Below are 21988 nucleotides of genomic sequence, written 5' to 3'. Positions count from 1 at the left end.
CTTGGACTCACTCTAAACTGGACCACATTTCAAACTGGGCGTCACTTGAAGATGAGCCTCACCTTATTTTTTTCAGATCCTAATCTGCACTTCAGCCTAAACTGGGCCTCACCCAAAACTAGGCCTCACACTAAACTAGGCCACATCCCAAACTAGGCCTTGCAATAAACTGTGCCACATCCTAAAGTCGGCCTCACCCAAAACTGGGCCACATCCAAAACTCAGACTCAACCTAAATTGGGCCACATCCAAAACTGGGCCTCACCCTAAACAGGGCCAAATCCAAAAGTGGGCATCACCCTAATGTGGCCCACATCTCAAACTGAGCTCCAGCCTAAGCTGAGCCACAATCAAATGTGGGCGTCACCCTAAACTGGGCCAAATCCCAACTAAGAATCAATCTAAACTGTGCCACATCCCAAATTGGGCACAACCCTAAACTGGCCCACATTGCAAACTGGGCCTCACCATAAACTGGGCCACCTCCCAAACTGGGCTTCAACCCTAAACTGAACCACAGCCCAAATTGGCCTCCCCCTAACCTGAGCAACATCACAAACTGTGCCTCAGCCTAAACTGAGCCACATCCCAAACTGGTCCTCACCGAAACTGGGTCAAATCCCAAACTGAGCATCATTCTGAACTCGATCACATACCAACTGGGCCTCACCCTAACCTGGGCACATACCAAACTGCGCATCACCCTAAGATGAGTCTCATGGGTTTTTTTTCCAGATCATAACCTTGCGGGGGGAGGGTGGAGTGGATAGGTGGAAAAGAAGATAGGCAGGTAGGACAAGTTAGGACAAGTCATAGGGACAGTGCTGCGAGTTTGTTTCAGGACATGGTTGAAGAGCTTCAGGGCAGAGGAAATGACCTGGGAGTTGCAGTGGGAGAGAGACTCCCTGAGATTCTTGTAGAGAGAGTAGGAAAACTTCTTCAAGGCAGGCATCCTTGCAAGAGGATTCACAGTAGGGTTAAAATCAATTAGGTAAAAACAATGACTGCAGATGCTGGAAACCAGATTCTGGATTAGTGGTGCTGGAAGAGCCCAGCAGTTCAGGCAGCATCTGAGGAGCAGTAAAATTGATGTTGCGGGCAAAAGCCCTTCATCAGGAATAAAGGCAGAGAGCCTGAAGCGTGGAGAGATAAGCTAGAGGAGGGTGGAGGTGGGGAGAAAGTAGCATAGAGTACAATAGGTGAGTGGGGGAGGGGATGAAGATGATAGGTCGGGGGCATGGGGAGGGTGGAGTGGATAAGTGGAAAAGAAGATAGGCAGGTAGGACAAGTCAGGGGGATAGTGCTGCGAGTTTGTTTCAGGACAGGGCAGAGGAAATGACCTGGGAGTTGCAGTGGGAGAGGGACTCCTGAGATTCTTGTAGAGAGAGGACGAAAACATCTTCAAGGCAGGCATCCTTGCAAGACGATTCACAGTAGGGTTAAAATCAACGAAGTAAAAACAATGACTGCAGATGCTGGAAACCAGATTCTGGATTAGTGGTGCTGGAAGAGCACAGCAGTTCAGGCAGCAGCTCAATTAGGCTAGAAGTCACTCTAGGTCTCATTGTAAATTGGACCATATATTGTCCTGGACCTCATCCTAAGCTGGGCCTCATTATAAGCTGGGTGACATCTTAAATTGAGCGTTAAACTAGACTGGGCCACATTCCAAAAATGGGACATTCCATAAACCTAGCTACATCCTAAACTGTGCAACATCCAAAATTGGGCCTGATCCCAAATGAGGCCTCATCCTAAACTGGGCCTCAACTTAAACTGGGCCTCATCTTAAACTGAGCTCTGTCCTAAACTGGGCCCAATTCTAATCTGGGCCACATCCTATAAATGGGCATCATTCTAAACTGTGCTAGGCTCCTAAACTTGGAAACCCTTTACACTTGGCCTCATCCCAAACTTGGCCTCATCCTCAACTTGCCCTCATTCTAAACTGTCAAAAGAGTGGTGCTAGAAAAGCACAGCCATTCAGGTAGCATCCCAGGAGCAGCAGAGTTGATGTTGCAACTGGGTCATGTTCTATATTTGTCCTCATCCGAAACTGGGCCTCAGTCTAAATTGAAAAAATGTGGTGCTGGAAAAACACAGCAGGCCAGGCAGCATCCGAGGAGCAGGAGAATCGACGTTTCGGGGCATAAGGCCTTCTTCAGTCTAAATTGTGCCACATCTGAAGCTTAGCCTCACCCTGAACTAGACCACATCCCAAACTGGGCCATACCATATACTAAGCCACATGCCATGCTGGGCCTCACCATAAGCTGGGTCACATGATGATTAAAGGAATAGAGCTCATGAAAGGACGTCATAGTTGACATAGTTGAAACCAGGTTTTGTGATGTAAACCATAGGATTTTGATTAATCATTTTCAATGTCTGTTGCTTGGATATCTGCTTCAAATTGGAGTAAATGTGACAATGACAGCCGGGTGGAACACATAGAATATGAGTTCCCTGATTGGGGCTATTAACCAGGTCCAATCAGAGAGTCCTGGCCGAAAGATATAAACGGGAGTGGCAGCAGTTCAATCTCAAAGCCAATTCTGAGCTAGCTGTGTCAATGTACTGTACACATGTAAATAAAGGGTGACTTGACTGACCACCAGCCTCAGTGGAGTTATTTCAGTAGCAATTGACTGACGCATTTTCGTCTCTACATCTGATGTTAATACATTAACTGGAAGGTACTTCTGACACCATTCCATCCATAAACAGTTTGAAAGCCTGGATATAGACTGAATAGCTTTATGTATTTAGATTGCTTTTTGCTGGAATGAGATATGCCTTGGGATGAACATTCATAATATGACAGCATTTTTCGTTAGGATTGAGAGTGAGATTTTGAGGCTAGTTTCCTGAATCTTAATAAGGAAAACTATGATGGTACGAGGCATGAGTAGGCTATGATGGATTGGGAAATGTTACTGAAAAGAATGAGATTGGGTGGACATTCAGCAAATGAATGGGTTAACTATCAAATTATTTATTCCAACCTGATTTAAGTGCAACGAGAACAGTGGCCAAACTATGGCTTACAGAGGAAGTTTCAGAACGCATTAGATACAAAAAAGTCATTCAAATTAGCAAGAAAAGAAACAATAGCATTGAAGATGAGGAACTGTTCAGAAGTTACCGAAGGAGCACCAAAAGATTAGGTGCCAAGAGGCAACTAGAGTATGAGTGCAGGATTGCAGGGAACATAAGAACTGACGGTAAAAGCTTCTGCAAATATGAAAAGAGAAAAAAAATCTGAAAACCAATCTAAGTCCCTTGCAGTCAGAAACAAGAGAATTTACACTGAGCAACAAAGAAACGGCTGATGAACTAAATTATACTTCATTTCTATCTTCATACAGGAGATAAAAACTGTGCTGGAAATGATGGGGAACACAAAAGTTGTTGAGAGGGAGGAAATAAAGGAATATTGCTGGGGAAATTGATGGGATGCAAGGGAGATCGATGTTCAGGACCTGACAATCTACATCTCAGAGTGGTTAAGGAAGAGGTCTTAGAATTAGTGGTTGCATTGGTGATAGTGATCAAGGATCCAACAGACTGTGGGACAGTGCCTATGGATTAGACGGTTGCTGGTGCATCCTTACTATTTAAAAAGGGAAGTAGAGTCATAGAGTAATGCAGCATGGAAATAGGCCCTATGGCCCAAATAAGTCCTCTGTTAATTAAAACCAGGCACCCAGAAAAGCTCACCTTGGCTCTTAATCTATTAAAATGCGAGTGAGTGATAGAGAATTCCTAATTTCTACTATTTAGATTAGATGACTTTTTAGATTACTTACAGTGTGGAAACAGGCCCTTTAGCTCAACAAGTCCACACCGACCCGACGAAGTGCAACCCACCCAGACCCATTCCCCTTCATTTACCCCTTCACCTAACACTACGGGCAATTTAGCGTGGCCAATTCACCTAACCTGCACATTTTTGGATTGTGGGAGGAAACCGGAGCACCCGGAGGAAACCCACGCAGACACGGGGAGAATATGCAAACTCCACACAGAGAGATGCCTGACGCAGGAATTGAACGGGGGTCTCTGGTGCTGTGAGGCAGCAATACTAACCACTGTGCCACCGTGCCACCCATAATTTAAAGAAGAATAACAATTTATTTTCATAACTCTAATACTGAACACTAAACAACAACTTGTGGGCGGCACGGTGGCACAGTGGTTAGCACTGCTGCCTCACAGCGCCAGAGACCCGGGTTCAATTCCGGCCTCAGGCGACCGACTGTGTGGAGTTTGCACATTCTCCCCGTGTCTGCGTGGGTTTCCTCTGGGTGCTCTGGTTTCCTCCCACACTCCAAAACTGTGCAGGTTAGGTGAATTGGCCATGCTAAAATTGCCTGTAGTGTTAGGTGCAGGGGTAAATGTAGGGGAATGGGTCTGGGTGGGTGCGCTTTGGCGGGTCGGTGTGGACTTGTTGGCCCGAAGGGCCTGTTTCCACACTGTAAGTAATCTAACTATTTACAAATCCAAGCGCCCCTTTTCTTAGCTATTTAATATCTCGCTTCAACTCTGGAGAAAAAAATGTTGTTCCACTCACACATTTATTTCACATTGCATTAGCTTAATCTCAAGGCCTCACGGTCTCTGTCTTCCCCCCATGTCTTAGTTTGCCAGCTGCTGAGCTCCCTGGGTCATCTTCTTTCTTTTCATTGTGAATAAACTTTACATCAAAAGGCACTTTTGATAGAGTTTCTTTTTCTGATTTCTTTAAGAGTACGATGTGAGAAAGGCAGTTAATTTTCTGGTCGTTTCTCTCCCTATGGCAGTTGCTCTCTGGTCAATTTCAAAATGTCTCCAGTCTTATATCACCCAACATCGGATTGTCTTACTTGGTCGATGTTGGCAAAACAATAAGATCAAACTCGATATGGTTTTGGTATCCAGTGGCATAACTTAAACTGATTGGTTAAATTTGAATTGTTGTCAAAACCGCAAACAAAACTCAGGTATCCATTTCACAGTCAAATGATATTTATTTTCAATTTTCCAGTATACTCTGGGAGTCCCATCCAGTTTGATACAAGGGTTTGTAATCTCTTAGTTCAGAACAACATTCTCTCTCTTCAAGGTACAGGAATTGTCTTCAAACTTCATAACACAGGACAGTGTTAAAACTGTACTGGAAATGATGGGGAACACAGAGGGTGGTGAGAGGGAGGAAGTAACATTAGATTGCTGGGGAAATTGATGGGTAAAAATGGAGATCGATCCTCAGGACCTGACAATCTTACCCCAGAGTGGTTAAGGAAGTAGCCTTAGAATTGACACATTGGTGACTATGTTCCAGGATGCTACAGATGCTGGGATAGTGCCTGCATATTAGATGGTTGATGTTGCAACCTTATTGTTTAAAAAGGGATGTAGGATCATCCAGTAATACAGCAGGGAAAGAGGTGCTTCGCCCTAAACTGGTCCATGTCAACTATGGTTCCCACTAATCTAGTTACAATTGCCCTCACTTGGTCCACATCCCTTTAAACCATGCACTTATCCAAATGTCTTTTTTTTAAATGTTACTATTGTACCTGCCTCAACCATTTTCTCTGCCAGTCCATTCCATATACGCACCATTGTCAATGAGAAAAAGTTGCCTCTCAGATCCTTCTTAAATCTTTCCCCCTCACCTTAAATCTGTGCCCTCTTGTTTTCATTTCCTCATCCCTGGGGAAAAAAGACAATCTGATTTCAACCCGTCCGTACGTGTGTTGATTTAAACACTTCAATATGATCACCTCTCATTCTCCCATGTTCCAAGGAACAAAGTCCTATCCTGGACAAGCTCTTCTTCCAACGCAAACCTACTCGCCCTGGCAACATCCTCATAAATCTTCTTTGCACTCTTGCCGGTTTAACCGCGTTTTCTTATTACAGAGTGATCAAAACTGTACACAATACTACAATTGCGGCCTCACCAACGATTTATACAACTGTAACATAAAGTCCCAACTCCTTTGTTCAATGTCTCAGCCAATGAAGGCCAACATGCTAAATGCCTTCTTAACCACCTTGTCGCCCTATTACGTTGCCTTCAACAAATTATGTGTTTGTACTCCTAGAATCCTCTGTTCCACTCACGTCTCTGGACCTTTATATTTCCTAAATTGGTTTGACTTTCTAAACGGTTACACCTCACACTTATCTGTACTGAATTGCATTTGTCAATCCACAGCCCACTTCCTCATCTGATCAAGATCCCTCTGTAATTGTTGATAACCTCTTCCTTGCTATCATCAATACATTGTAATGTTGTATTATCCACCAACTTCCTAATCATGCCTTGTAGAATTCGCATCCAGATCATTTATTTGAATAACAAATATTAAAGGTCCTAGTACGGACCCCTGTGACGTACCACTAGTCACAGAGTTCCAGTCCGAGGGAAACAAACCTTCAACCATCACTCTCTGCTTCCTCGAATTGAGGCCAATATTGAATCCAATTAGTAAAGTTTTCAGGGATCCCTTGCGACCTAACCTTTGTTACTTACCTGCCATGCAGGGCCTTGTCAAAATCTATGCAGACAAAATCCATTGGGCATTATAGACCAGTCAGCTTGCCATCGAAATTGGGAGTATCAGGGACATTTTGAGGATTCAACATTGTCCAATTTCATGTCAATATAGAGACAGTTTAACCTGAGTGATGGGTAAAACCATAAGCACTATAGCCAGCAATGGATATCAGAGACAGAACCATGCTGTGATCAGCTAGAATTTTCCTCTAGATTTCATGGGAATTAAATCAATCAAACTGTGTGACTCACTTCGGAAATAATATTCTCATAAAATTCAGGGAATAACATTTGTTTAGATAGCGGATTGGCTAGTCAACAGAGTCAGGATAAATGGATCCTTTGTTTTTCTGTTTGAGTGGGATATAATGAGCGCAAACCCTTTGTTTGTCTTTGTCTCCAACTATTTATAATCTGCATTCATGATTTGGGCGCAGGAATAGAAGGTACTCCAGGCAAATGTGTAACTGACACTAAAATAGTTGGGAAAACATAATCTGCAAGGTAGAACTAAAACACTTCCAAATGGATCCAAATAGGTTAGGTGATGGCGATAATATTTGACGTTTGATGCAGGTAGGTATGAGGTTGACCATTGTGGTTAAAGGAATAGAAATGCAACTTATTATTCAAGTAGGCGAGAAACTTCAGAGTGAGACAGTGCAGAGGGATCCGGGTGTCCTTGTGCATGAAACTTAGAAAGTTGGCATGTAAGGACAGCAGGTAATAAGGAAGGCAATTGGCAATTGCTGAAAGAATGGTGTAAATGAGTAGGGAAATGTTGCTGCAACTATACAAGGCATTAGGGTTTCCTCATCTGGAGTGCTGCATGGTGGTTTGGTCCACTTACTTGAGGAAGGATGTAATTGCATTGGAGGCAATTCTGCAGAGATTCGCACAATCGATTACTGGGGTTTGTCTTATGTGGAGAGATTAAACGGTTTCAACATATACTCTCTGTAGTTTAGAAGAATGAGAGGAGATCCAAATGTGGGATATAAGATGTGAAAGGGTGAGGTGGGATAGACAAAGAAGATGGAGAGAGGATGTTTCCTCCTGTGGGATAATCTCGAATGACAGGGCATTAGTTCAGGATAAAGGGCTGAGCAGACTGAAAACAGAGATACGGTTGAATGGCTTTTCTGAAGGTGGGTGGGAGAAGGGGGGTGTGAATCTGTAGAAATTCTCCCGTCCGCCCTCCCCAGAGTTTGTGGGGGGAACGCCAGAACACTGAATAACTTTGAGGAGGAGACAACAGGATTTTTGACTTTGCCAATCCACAGCATACTTCCCCATCTGATCCAGATTTCTCTATAATGTTTGATAAACTTTCATGCTGTCAACCACATTTATATCCTAATTTTGTGTCATCCACCAACTTATTAAGCATGCCTTGTACATTCACATCTATATCCTTTATGTAAATAACAAATAATAAACGTCCCAGCACCGAAACCTGTGGTGCACCACACATCACAGGCCTCCAGTCTGAGAATCAACCTTCAAACATCACTCCCTGCTTCCTCGAAGCGAGCCAATTTTGATCCAATAAGGCTTTGTGGCTAGCTTGCCATGAAGGAACTTGTCATAGGCCTCACTAAAGTCCGTATAGACAGCATCCATTTGGTATTGTTTGAATGGAGAAAGACTGTGGAAAGCTACGGATCAGAGAGATTTGAGGAGTCCTTATCTATGAATCACAAAAAAAGCTAGCATGCAAATTCAGTGGGTTACAGGGAACACAAATTGTCTTTATTTCAAAGGAAATGGGCTATAAAAGGTGGGAGGTTTGCTAAAGCTATACAGCCAACACACTAGTCAGACTACAGCTCGGATCCAGAGAACAAGTTAGGCCCCAAATCGGAGGAAGGTTAGACCAGCTTTGGAGGCAGCCCACAGAAGGTTTACTCAGCTGAACCGGGTATGGAGGGATTGTCTAATGAGGGCGATCTTGAGTAGATTGTGCCTGTCTTCATTGGGGTTTACAAGAAGGGGAGGCGACCTTAATGGAATATTCTTCAAGGCTTTTACAGCATCGATGCAGAAGAGGTTGTTCCCGCTTGTGTGGGAGAGCCTGGGACCAGAGTGGCATCGTCTCAGAATAAGGGGGTATGGTGGGCACCCAGTGAAGCTGGGGATGAGAAGGAATTCCTTCTGTCCATGGGTAGTGAGTCTGTGGAATTCTTTACCGCACAGGGCTGTTGAAGCTGGATCACATTTCCTGAATGTGTATGGGGGAGAGTGAGGGAGGAGCTTTGGAGAAGGTACCAGTAATTAACAACTAGCAGAAAGCACACTTTGTAATCCATCTTCTGAAGAAATATTAGAAACAGCAAGTGAATCGATTCCCACTTCGAGCATTATACTCCTGTTGTGGAGACGTGAACAGTGTGTTTTGTCAGATCCTTTTGCTCCCCTGCGGAAAGTTAATAAAAGAGCATTTTATTGCCATAATAACATGGAATGCATGGCAACATGTTAGCTTCTGGGCATCCTGCAAACATTGTGAAAGTATCTGCTGAATGGATCTCAGGTTATGGGTCCGTGCACATTTAAAAATGCACACACATGGAGAATGTGCTGTGGTTATATCATAGAACAGGGATTGGCTTGAAATGAAAGGCAAATAAATAAGCAGCAAATAAGCAAATTCAGTGTAGAGCTAATTATTTTGGGGAAGGAGTCACATGAATACCCATGAGAATGTAAGTCCATTACATATAGTAGCAGAATCAAGCCTTTTTAAATCATGGATTCTGCCATTCAATTGGAGCTGATTGAGTTTGAGAAACCTTTCTCTTGCCAACTCCTCATAACTCCTGATCCCCTGCTCTCTCCAGAATCTCTCTTTGTCTTAAAAACACTCACTGACTTGGTCTCCACAGCTCTCTGCAGCAATGTGTTCCCCAGATTCACCCCTCGCTCGGGCTGACGAGATTCCTCCTCATCTCAGTTTTCAAATGTCATCCCTTCCCTTCACTTTGAAGCCCATAGAAGCAGAGAATGTACCCGCTAGTGAATGGGTAAATATACAGTCAGGAGTAAGGTAGGTATTGGGGTGTTTGATAAAGATAGCAGTCTGATCAAATAAATTGACAACTGGAGCCATCCACTTCAGGCATTTGAGGACATGCATTGCAAGCTAACCAGTATTCCTACTTTTCTTCAGCATCCATGAGATCGTTATTTAGTAAAGAGATTTTTTAAAATGTCTGATTATTGACAATCTAACCATTTCCCCTTAACATTCTGTGAATGTTACTAGTGCTGATTATTCCATTATCCAAAGTATGGGGATACTTTAACTGGAATCTGATCATGACCAGCCATAAAAACATTTTGGCTCTTATGGTGTACAATTTTGATCCCCTTACTTGGTGAAAGATGTGAATGGTGATTTGGTCAACATTTAGCAGACAGGGTTTGATGTTGTTAAGTGTGACGTTGGAAAATTTTTAAAAAGGGCCATTCTCTAAATGGAGAGAATCTGCAGTGTTTTAGTGCAGAGAGACCTGGGTGACCTTATGCATGTTATCACAGAAAATGAGCGCATGGGATGTGGGTGCCTCTAACTGCCCAGTATTATTGGCTATTCATTGTTGCCTTTGAACTGATTGGCTTGTTAAACCATTTGATAGGGTAACTCAGACTCAACCTTACTGTAGGTCTGGAGCCACATGCAGGCCAGACCAGATAAGGATGGCAGATTTACTTCCCTGAAGGGAATAAATGAAGCAGATATCTTTTTCCAATAATAGCGGTTTCAATTTTTAATTCCAGATTTTCTCATTATATTGAATTCAAATTCTACCATTTGCTGCAGTGGTATTTGAACCCAGGTTCCCCAGAACATTAGCTGAGTTTTTGGATTAATAATTCTAGCAAAAACACCACCTCCTTGTGTACATTAGTTAGCAATTCGATGTTAATTTGACCGTGCAATTGTCTCGGAGAGAGAAAGTATAGGGCTATGTTTTCATCTGCTCAATTGCTGAAATGCATAACATATTTTCATCTGTTTTTGAGGATTTCTTGCATTTGCCCTGATAAAATATTTGGGCACCACAGTCCATTGTGTAACAATATTCAACCATGTGGTGATATTCTGATGAGCTCATCATTGAAGGGAGTGCGACAAACATTGAAATTATGGTTGGAGGAATGAGAAATCAAAGGTTTAGATAGACTTAGCTAACTAAAAATAATTGAGTAGAAAATGGATTAAAAGAGAAAATATATCACACTCTCTAGAATATACACAATTTCCAATTGCAACTGTAACACTCGAAAATTCAATAGGACAAAAAACAAAGCTTCTTATTTGATGTTATAGTTGATCATGCCACTTTTAGAGTACTGTATATAGGAAGAATATTATTAAATTGTAGTGGGTGCAGTAATGATTTGCAAATATGTTTCACGGACTGGAGGATATGAGTGAGACTAAGAGGCTTGGTACATTGGGACCTCTTTCCCTTGAGCGGAAGAGGTTGTATGGTGATCTGATAGAAGTGAGGAACATAGATAAGGGGAATAGCCAAGATATTTTCTCTAGGGAGTGGAATTCAAAACTAGAGGGCAAAGGTGAATTAGAAAGGTGCAAGATTTAAAAGAGACTTGGGGGTGACTTTTTCACACAGAGTGTGATTGGTATCAGGGTGGAACTGCCAAAGGAAAGTGTAGATGTAGTTACAGCTACAATATTTATAAGACATTTGGAAAGGCCATACTACCAATGGATCATGGGGCTGCTGTCTTGCTGGAGGGAGAGGGAGGGAAAGGGAAGTGTTGGGGTTGGATTTTCATCTGAGGGTCATTACACATCAGGCGCAGGATGAGCAGGAGAAGGGGAGTCCTTCATGGTAACATCAGCCAGTGTGAGGAACGAACCTATGTATTGGCATCATTCTGTATTAACAAACTGTCTGCTCAGCTTACTGCCCGCCAGTGTACTATGTGAATATGCCAAGGCAGAAAATGGAAACAAATGTAAGGGAACATTGAAGATTTAGAACCAAAGCAATAATCACAATTTTACCTGTCAGTGTAAAGCCGTTTTTAAAATGTTCGGCAATGATGACCACCATCACAATGAGCACGAAGACACTGAGGCAGGGACGCACCAAAGTCACAGCAGTGTGGTCTCGTTCTGCACAAGGAGAAAAACCCAGTTTAGATTGCTGTGTGTTCAGGAACTGGCCATGTTGACAGAAATGATTGAAAAGCAGAGAAGCACCAAACTCCTCATTGAATATCCGAGTAACTTTGGAACTTTGCCGACGAGTTCGGATCAGCAGGGAAGTGTAAGAATGTAACTATGTTCTCCACAAAACAGAAGGAAGGGAGGGTAAGGGTTTGCCTGAATTGGTGGGTGGAAGGGATTTCTAGAAACCAGATGCATACAAAAAGAGAAGAGGCCATTCACCCCATCAAGCTTGTACTACCAAAACGCACACTCCTGCCCAAATATCCACTGTAGGCCCATTTCCTTGAAAGTGAAGAAACACTAAGTTGATATTTGTGTACTTCTTAAAGATCGTGAGGTTACCTGCCTCCCAGGCAGTGCATTTAGGACATTATTGTGCTCTGGGTGATAAACGGATCCTTAAATCTGGTCTAAGACTCTCGTCTTTCACATTAAGTTGATACCACCCCTTGTTTTTGGCCCTATGACTAAGGGGAACAGCTGCTTCCTATTCCCATATCCATGCCCCTCAATATTATACAACTTTACCAAACCTCCCACCTTTTCTGTTCCAAAGAAAACAACCCACCCTCTCTTCATGGCTGAAATGTTCCATCACATGCAACATCCAGGTGAATCTCCTCTGTAAACTCCCCCCCCCCCCCACCAAAGTAATGACACCTTTCCTATAATGCGGAGACTGGAACTGCACACAGTGGCAGTTGACGCCAGAATTTTTTTATTGCTGGATTGTAGGAGATTGAGGGGTGATATTAGGCAGGTTTATAGAATCACGAGTGGCATAGATAAGGGGCATTGGCAAGGCCCTCCCCCTCAGTAGAATGTGAAGACTGCCGATGCTGGAGATCAGAGTCAAACAACGTGGAAAAGCACAGCAGGCCAGGCCGTATCCGAGGTCTAGGAGAGCAGAATCTCAAACTAGAGGGGATAGGTTTAAGGTGAGGGGGAAATATGTAAAAGGGACCTGAGAGGCAATTGTTTCTCATTGAGGGTGGTGTTTATATAGCATGAGCTGCAGTGGAAGTGGTGAAGGCGGTAACAATTATAACATTTAAAAGGCCTTTGGATAGATACGTGGCTTGGAAACGTTTAGAGGGCATGGGGACCTAATACAAGCAAATGAGACTGGATCGGGTTGGGATGGCTGGCCAGTGCGGTTCGAGGTGAACACAACCAAACAAATTATTTTCCTCCACCTTCAAATCACCATGACGTTTTCTTTCTTTTTATCCATAAACTGCCACGAGTTAACCAGCCAATTAGATATTGACAAGCAAAGCCCATTCTGGGCAATATAAACCATCAAAGGTGAGAGGGGGTGTAAGAGAAAAAAATCGAGAGAATGATGGACACGGTGTGCTCCCTCTCTAAGGACACACGGATATGAACATAACTGCAAAAGAGTGACACTGGGTCTGATTTCATTTTCTTTTTCTATAACCAGAAGTACGAACACATTAGATAAAAGGGTCAGCTCGACTCGAAACGTCAGCTTTTTTCTCTCCTTACAGATGCTGCCAGACCTGCTGAGATTTTCCAGAATTTTCTCTTTTGAGTACTAACACATTAACTGGATGACTTTCCCATCACCAAATCACCCTGCCTTTCATTTTGTTTTCAAAATGACAAAGCACTACCAGAACTCGGTCTCATTTTTTAATTTTCTTTTAACCCAGATATGCTATCACACACAGCTTGCCAACCACCAAAATCTCCGAACCTACATTTTTTCTTTTCTCCCCTCTTTTCTATCTGTGAGCCGCCTCCAGTGAATCACTAATTTGCCATTTACCTGACTATGAAAACCATTAAAAGTGTGGAGGATGTAGGGAAAGTGGCCAAACCAAAATGGACTTGGGGGAGAATAAAGCATTGTATCTATTGCAGTGCTCACCTCTCTCTAAAGGCACTGAGAGCGGTAGGAGACAGCAATTGCTCTCGCCACAATGACAACCAAGCATGGAAGTGGGCAGGGGGTTCATTTTATTTACACATTATTTCTAACCAATCTTTTAAGAGTTGTTATTGAACATTTCTGGAGCACGTGGGTCTTGAATCCTGGTCTCTTGGTTCAGCGGAAGGGACAGTACTCTGCATCACAAGAGGCATGGGCGGAGGGGGGATGTGATGTTTCATTTTTCTTTCTCTCTTGTGCCTTTTTGGCTCAAAGCACTCTTTATTTTATTTTCTTCCCCCAAATCACCCGTGTTAATGTATGTAGTGGTTTTCTCTATTTGTAGATATAGTGACACAGTAGGAAAAGACATTGTTATGAATGGACTTAATTATGTATAAGTTTTTCCATCACAAAGAATACACCCGAGTGGCTAAGTATATATTAAAAAGCAATGCCCGTTAAGGGCAATGCTGACATTAAAACAGTGAGAGAGATTAAGGAGAAAGAGAGGGAACTAAATCAGACTGAAGTTGAAGGAGGAAATAAAAGCGCTTTAACCGTCGCAGTGCCCAGCTCAGGCTAAAGGCACCAACAGCATTTGCAAACTGCATTAACATTAGCTGTTGCGTGGAGTTGATATGTTTGAATAGATATTGCTCTGTTCACATTTTGACTCCTTGACCAGTACGAGAGATATTCTCTGCAACATTATCAATTAATACGACGATATCTATCTGTTATGCTGGAACTGTACAAAATGCCCGTTTGGTCACAAAGCAAGAATATTGTGAGCAGTTCTGGAATCCACATTCTCAGAGAAGTGTGATAGCTTTGGGACAGGATACAGCTAAAGATTTACCAGGGTGTTGCTATTTGAGGTGGCAACTTTTTAATATGACGAAAGACGAGACAGACTGGTATAGATTAGAAACTACTGGAAAACTCAGCAGGTCCACTTCTGACGAAGGGTCACTGGATTCAGATCATTAATTCTGCTTCTGCCTCGCCACAGATACTGCCTGACCCGCTGAGTTTCTCCAGCAGTTTGTGTTTATAACCTCTAACATTTAAAATAATTCCACAAAATTAATATCAACTTAACAAGATAGCGTTTTTTGACATGTGCACAGTCATGATCCAAACACTACTAACACAGAGTCGGCTCCTACAGAAAGCACAACCACTGACGTTCCTGCTTATATCTACCAGCAGGAATCCCTGATCAGGCCAGGATTAAGACTCCAATTAGGAAATTCATTTTCTATGAGATCCGCCTGGCTGACCTATAGGTCTGTGTTTCATCCTATAGCTTTTTCACACCATGTCATTTTCACACCAGGTCCAGAACTTCGGACTGTGCCTGGGCAGTGGTGGTGTGTCTGCACCACAGCCTGGCTCTTGCACCCAGAGTATACCGGCCGAATTTTTTTTTTCTTTCAGGCAGTATTGGCATGGAGACTGCAGGTTTTGGCAGTGTGCTTTTTGACACTAGGTAGAGGGGGAGCTAGGACAGCCTTGGCGGATATTCTGAGGGACTGGGTATATTTTCCTTTACCTCTGTTTGCAAGGTTGCAGCTTTCACATCGGGCATATGCTTGTTCAGCACCGCCTCACTTACTTGAACTTTGCATGTCACAGGACCTGACATCAAAGCAACCAGGTCGTTCCCGTGGATTAAACACCACCCTTCGTCCTCTGAATAAAACTATCACCAAGAGGAGTCTTGTGTCCCGCTTTGGCATTCCACTTCCCATTTCACCCTTCCCCATGTCCAGGAAGACCAGATTTAACCTGGTCTTCATTAGCAACTCTGCTGGAGCTGTCCCTGGGCTGTGTGAGGGGTGGTCCTACAATAAAGAGGAACTGAGACAGGTTGGTATCGAGTGAAGGTATAGGTTGTTCCTTTAAACCTGCCTTCAATGTTTGAATTTCTCTTTCTTCCAGGCTGTGGATGCTATGGAGCTATCCTTACATGCAAAATTCCTTTTTAACTTTATACTCGTATTCCCTGCTGGTAAATAATGGCCCTTTATCTATGATCAACACCTTTGGGGTCTGTAGATTGCAAAAGATGCTTGCAACTTTTCAACCGTTATTTCCGTATTTTGCAAATGAACTATATGCACATCCAAGCATTTTAAATGATGATTAAAGGAATAGAGCTCATGAAAGGACGTCATAGTTGACATAGTTGAAACCAGGTTTTACCCAATGATGGGACCTGCTGGTGGCAATGTTTGTCCTCACCAAAGTAACAATGTCAGCATCCAATGCTAGCCACCAGACATAAAGTATGACCAACATGTTTATTTTGTAAACCCTGGTGGATATTAGCCAGTATTTGGTGATAAGTTCTGCTCTCTCCATTATTATAAGCCGTCCTCTATGTGACCTGGTCTTTCCCGATCCAAAAAAGGTTTCAATTCTGTTTGTGATGGGCCTACTTTTCCCATCACCACATTACATGGATCGGTTGGAGTGGCAGTTAAATGTAATGAAGAGATTACAGGAGCTGGGGGTGTGATGAATGGCAGTTCTCGGAAGCGAGAAAAACTGCAGGTACAGTCATGTAAGTGGGTTAACTCCAGAAAAGTTAGGAGAGATAGGCAGGTAGTGCAGGAGTCTTCTGTGGCTCTCCCCACTTGAAAAACGTATGCCATTTTGGAAAATGTTAGGTGGTGATGGACTCTCAGGGCGAATGTGAGACGAACAGCTAAGTTTCTGGTACCTAGAGTGGCTCTATTGTAAGAAGGCGTAAGTAGGGCTCTAAGCGATCAATTGTGATTGGATCTCTCTAATCAGAGGCACAGACAGACTTTTCTGCGGTCAGCAGTGACAATCAGAATGGTGTATTGCTTCCCTGATGCCAGGATCTGGAGTACCTCGGAGAGAGTGCAGAACATTCTCAAAGTTGAGAGGGACCAGTAAGACGTCACCGTAAAGATTGGACCTAATGATAAAGGAAGGAAAAAGCAAGAGATTCTGAAGGGAAAATATAGGAAATTAGGCAGGAATTTTAAAAAAGGACGTCCTCGAGAATAGTAATATCTGGATTACATCCCGTGCTATGAGCTAGTGAGGATAGGAATTGGAGGATAGAACAGATAAATGTGTGGGTGAGGAGCAGGTGCATGGGAAAAGGATTCATTTTTGAATCACTGGAATCTCTTCTTGGGTAGAAGTGACTGGCATAAGGAGGATGGATTACATCTTAATTGAGCAGGGACTAATGTCCTGGCAGCGAGATTGCGAGAATTGCTCAGAAGGGTTTAAACTTGTAAAATGGCGATTTTACAATCAGAGGAAAAACAAATCAGAGACTGAGACATTTGGGAAAAAGGAGCAAGCCAATCAATCAGGACAGGAGGGACAAAGCAGAGAACAAAGTAGGACTGATAATGTAGATTGCATTTGCTTCAATGCAAGAGGCCTAACAAGGAAAGCAGTTGAACTCAGAACATGGTTTGGAACATGCGACTGGGATGGCATAGCAATTACAGAAATATGTCTCAGGGTTGGGCACGACTGGCAGCTTAATGTTCCAGGATACAAATGCTATTGCAAGGATAGAAAGGGCAGCAAGACAGGAGGAGGAGTGAAGTTTCTGATTAGGGAAAACACTATGACTGTATATGGAAAGGATCTTCCTGGGAATACGTCAAGAGAAGTTATTTGTGCAGAATTGAAAAATAAGAAAGGGATGGTCACGTTATTGTGATTGCACTATAGAGCCACCGATAGTCAGCGGGAAATTGAGAAACAAATTTGTAAGGAGATCTCAGTTATCTGTAAGAATAACAGGGTGGCTTTGATAGGGGATTTTAACTTTACAAACGTAGACGATGTAGAGGAATTTTTTACGTGTGTACAACAACATTTTCTGATTAAGTATGTGATTGTTCCTACTGGAGAAGATGGAAAACCTAATCTACTGTTGGGGAATAAGACAGAGCAAGTGACTGAGGTGGCAGTATGGGAAAACTTTGGGGTCAGTGCCCATAATTCTATTTATTTTAAATAGTGATGATAAAGAAGAGACAGGATCTAAAACTTAATGTTCTAAACTTGAATGGGTTCCAAAAATATTGACAAGCATTTTGCCACAGTTGGAGAGTTTGAGCTAAAGGGAGAGTCTGAATTGGCTGTGGTTGTTTTCTCTGGGGCCTCACAAGCTGAGGCTTGACCTTACAGAGGTTTATAAGATCATGAGGGACTTGAATAGGGTTAATAGACACGGTCTTTGCGCTGAGTCCACAACTGGGGGGCATAGGTTTCAGTTTAGAGAAGAAAGATTTGAAACGGACCTAAGGGGCAACATTTTTCACAAACAGGGTGGTACATGTTTGGAATGAGCTGCCAGAGGAAGTATTGGAGGCTGGTGCAATTACGTTTTAAAGGCATCTGGATGGATATATGAATAGGAAGGGTTTAGAGAGATGTGGACAAAGTGCTGACAAATGGTTCTAGATTAGGTTCGGACATCTGTTTGGCGCACACCAGATGGACGGAAAGGTGTGTTTCCGTGCTGTATAGCTCATGACTTGCAGTTCCTTGCTGAATATCAGTGTCAAATGATACTTTTCGGCAGGCACAATGGTATAATAACTTTATTTCAATTAGCTTTACAATAATAAAGCTGAACAACTGCTGATCATCCTTACTAAGACCGAAAAATCCAAATAACAGTTAACTTACTGCACTGATTCCAAGTATGCCGCATTTGAACTCTTTGTCTCCACTACCATTCCCTTATTTTTTACTTCAGGGACATGGATGTGACTGACTGGGCCCAGCATTAATCACCCTTGAACCTTGAATCACTGCAGTTAATATGCTGTACATATGCCCCCCAGTGTCCTGAGGGAGGGATTTCCAGGACGTCAACCCAACGGCACTTAATAGACAGCCGATATATTTCCAAGTTAGAATGGTGAGTGGCTCGGAGGGGATATTGCAGGGTTTCATGTACCTACGTATCCACTGCTCTTGTTCTTCCAGATGGAAGTGGTCATGAGTTTTGTCTCAGGATTGTTGGTGAGTTTGTGCAATAATCTTATAGATGGTACACACTGCTGCTATTGAGAATTGGTGGTTGAGGAAGTGGATGTTGTGGATATGGTGCCAATCACGTGGGAGCTGCTTTGTTCAGGATAGAATAGAGTTTAGATTAGAGTGGTGCTTGAAATGCACAGTAGGTCAGGCAGCATCCGAGGAGCACCAAAATCGATATTTCAGGCAGGAGCCCTTCATCAGATTCTCGAGTTGCTCGTGTGTTCTTGGAGCTGCATCCTGAGAAATGGGGAGTATTGCATCACACTTCCGACTTGTGCCTTTTAAATCGTGGGCAGGTTTTGGGGGGAGTCAGGAGGTGAGTTACTCGCTGAAGTAGTCCTAACCTCTGGCGTGCTCTTGTAGCCACAGTACTGATATGGAGAGTCCAGTTCAGTTTCTGGTCAACAGTAACTCCCAGGACATCGGTAGTGGGGGTATTCAGTGATGACAATACCATTGAAAATCAAGGGGGTTATGGTTAGATTCTCTCTCAAAGAGAACCACCGGGATGTTGGTATTGTGGGGGATAGGGTGTTGGTGGATTCAGTGATTTCAACATCATTCAAAATCAAGGGACGATGGTTAGATTCTCTCTCAATGGTAAACCCCAGAACGTTCGTAGTGAGGTGATTCAGTGATGGGAACATTATTGAATATTAATAGGCTATGGTTCGGTTCTTTCTGATTGGAGAATGTAATAGCATAGTGCAAATGTCCCTTGCCACATTTCTGCACAAGCCTGGATATTATCAATATGTTGCTGCTTTTGGACATAGACTGCTTCAGTATCTGAGGACTGGCGAATGGAACTGAAGGTTTGAGTCATGGAGAAGAACATCACGTAAACAGTCCCTTTAGACCAACTCATTCATGTCGATCAGATAACCGAAATCAATCTAAACCTGCTTGCCAACATGTGGATCATATCCCACTAAACGATTCTTATTCATGTCCCTTTTCAATTTGCCTCTCTCACCTTAAACCTATGCCCTCTAGTTGGATTGTCCTACCCTGGGAAAATGACGTTTCCTATTTACACTATCCATGCCCTCATGATTTTATAAAGCTATATATTTTGTAAACCACAGTCTTTGACGCTCCAGGTAAACTAGCCTCTCCCTATTTATCAAATCCAACAACATGGCAACATGCTTATATATCTTTTCTGAATCCTTTCATGCTTAACACCGCTTTTCCTATTGCAAGGAGAACAAAATTGAATACAGTATTTAAAAAAAGGCACAACCAATGTCCTGTACACCCGCAACATGACATCACAACTCCTATCCTCAATGTACTCACCAATGAAGGCACCAAACGCCTTCTGCACCACCCTGCCCACCTGCAACTCCACTTTCAAGAAAATATGAACCTGCACCCATAAGTCTTTGTTCAGCAATATTCCCCCAGATGCTACATTTAATGTAGAAACCATGCCTTGATTTGTTTTACCAAAATGCAGCAAATTACTTTAACCTAATATTTTACTAATTTGAAATAATGTGGTCAGTTCTGGGTCCCAATTTGTGAGGAAACCTAATCTGGGCAATGAGGCAATCCAGAGAATGTTCACTCAGTTAATCCCGGATATGGAGAGAGTTACTGACGAGGAAAAGGTTGAACGGACCGGGCCTGTTCTCATTGGCGTTTAGAAGAATGAGAGGTGACCTGATTGAAGAGTCATAGAGGGAATTGAAATGAGAGATAGAAAGAATTCGCTTCCCCTTGTGTGGGAGAGTCTAGGACCAGAGGGGCATTGTCTCAGAATAAGGGACTTTGCTCATTGAAGATAGAGGTGGGCAGGAATTTATCCTCTGTGAGCGGAGCTGATCTGTGAAATTCTTTACCACACAGGGTTGTTGAGGCTGTGTTATGAGGTATATTCAAGCAAAGATGAAGAGGCTTTTCATCAGGAAGGGGTATCGAGGGTGATGGGTGTTTGGTGGAGTGTTGGGATGGGGCAGCATGGGGGTGAAGACTGGAAGGTAGAGTTGAGGATGTTTAGATCAAAAACATTACTGTTAAATAGTGGAGCAGATTCGATGGGCTGAACTGCCTACTCCCATTCTTACATCTTATGGTCTCCACAGACTGAGAACAATCAAATTACACGCAGCGAGCAAATGCATAACCCTTGCACAGAATTAGGCCAAATTACACAGTAAGAGACCAGAGACACTCAAATTATCTCCAGTTAGAATCAGGCCTCAGGATTAGGGCAGAGGTGAATATTGGCGGTCTACTAATCATGGAACACCCCTCTTGAAATTCACCCTCATTTCCAGGAGCTAAATTTGGAGAGAAAAGCTGGGACTATTCTAAAAACTATAGAAGATGACGTAAAGATTTCAGGCAAACTGAGACCTATTTTGAGTAGTTGCATTGACCTTCGCGTCCTCCATAGGAACCAGACAGCCAATCTCTTCCAAAGCCAATGTCAATTTGCTCCCGCTCGAGTTGACACTCTTGCAAATTGTTCTGATTGGTTTCAAGATGAGAAACGAAAGACACCATTTCCATTTAGCCAGATCAGCGTTAGTGAACTATGGTTTCCATCTCGTGTTAGTCTCTCCCCACACCTCCCACCACACCGCGGCCACTCGGTTCACTCACTCTGGACAGTGACCTCCACCGGGAGGGATGTGAACATCGAAAGGTTCTGGAAAACTAAGCAGCGGTACCATCCTGAATCCATTGGGGTCGCTTGGTGGATGTGATAGATGTTGCGAGACACAGAAGCAGAGCTCACAAGGGTTTCGTTTCTTAAGAAGGATATTTGTCCTCTCCCACACATGTGATCCTGGGCACATGTACAATTCAGTATGATGGAATCACCGGCTCTCTGCAGTCTGGGATTCACCTGCAAGATCACTGGACTTTCTGAAATTGACAGAGTGGTTAAAATGTTTTGTGATGTAAACCATAGGATTTTGATTAATCATTTTCAATGTCTGTTGCTTGGATATCTGCTTCAAATTGGAGTAAATGTGACAATGACAGCCGGGTGGAACACATAGAATATGAGTTCCCTGATTGGGGCTATTAACCAGGTCCAATCAGAGAGTCCTGGCCGAAAGATATAAACGGGAGTGGCAGCGGTTCAATCTCGAAGCCAATTCTGAGCTAGCTGTGTCAATGTACTGTACACATGTAAATAAAGGGTGACTTGACTGACCACCAGCCTCAGTGGAGTTATTTCAGTAGCAATTGACTGACGCATTTTCATCTCTACATCTGATGTTAATACATTAACTGGAAGGTACTTCTGACACCATTCCATCCATAA

At 43.0% G+C, this 21988-nt stretch overlaps 2 protein-coding genes across 6 annotated transcripts in view; one reads left to right on the top strand and one right to left on the bottom strand.

Annotated features, from left to right (window-relative positions):
- LOC148135402 (Fc receptor-like protein 2) overlaps positions 1–21988 on the top strand; it is a 106294-nt gene that overhangs the window by 50174 nt on the left and 34132 nt on the right. The gene's annotated exons all lie outside the window — the stretch shown is intronic.
- LOC148135401 (Fc receptor-like B) overlaps positions 8278–21988 on the bottom strand; it is a 60157-nt gene continuing 46446 nt past the window's right edge. For all 4 annotated transcript variants that reach the window (XM_087984642.1, XM_087984644.1, XM_087984643.1 and 1 more), the window contains 3 exons: positions 21316–21582; positions 11586–11696; positions 8278–8963 (listed from right to left, as the gene is read on the bottom strand). In XM_087984642.1, coding sequence (XP_087840768.1) covers positions 8908–8963; positions 11586–11696; positions 21316–21582 — 434 coding nt within the window. In that variant the 3' untranslated portion in view covers positions 8278–8907. The remainder of the gene's footprint in view (positions 8964–11585; positions 11697–21315; positions 21583–21988) is intronic.

This window comes from Chiloscyllium plagiosum, unplaced genomic scaffold (genome assembly GCF_037043375.1).
Source record: "Chiloscyllium plagiosum isolate Xiang-an unplaced genomic scaffold, Cpla_swu_hap1 HiC_scaffold_49, whole genome shotgun sequence".
NCBI lineage: Eukaryota > Metazoa > Chordata > Chondrichthyes > Orectolobiformes > Hemiscylliidae > Chiloscyllium > Chiloscyllium plagiosum.
The sequence above is the reverse complement of the archived record's forward strand: the minus strand, read 5'-3'. Positions and strand labels throughout refer to the sequence as shown.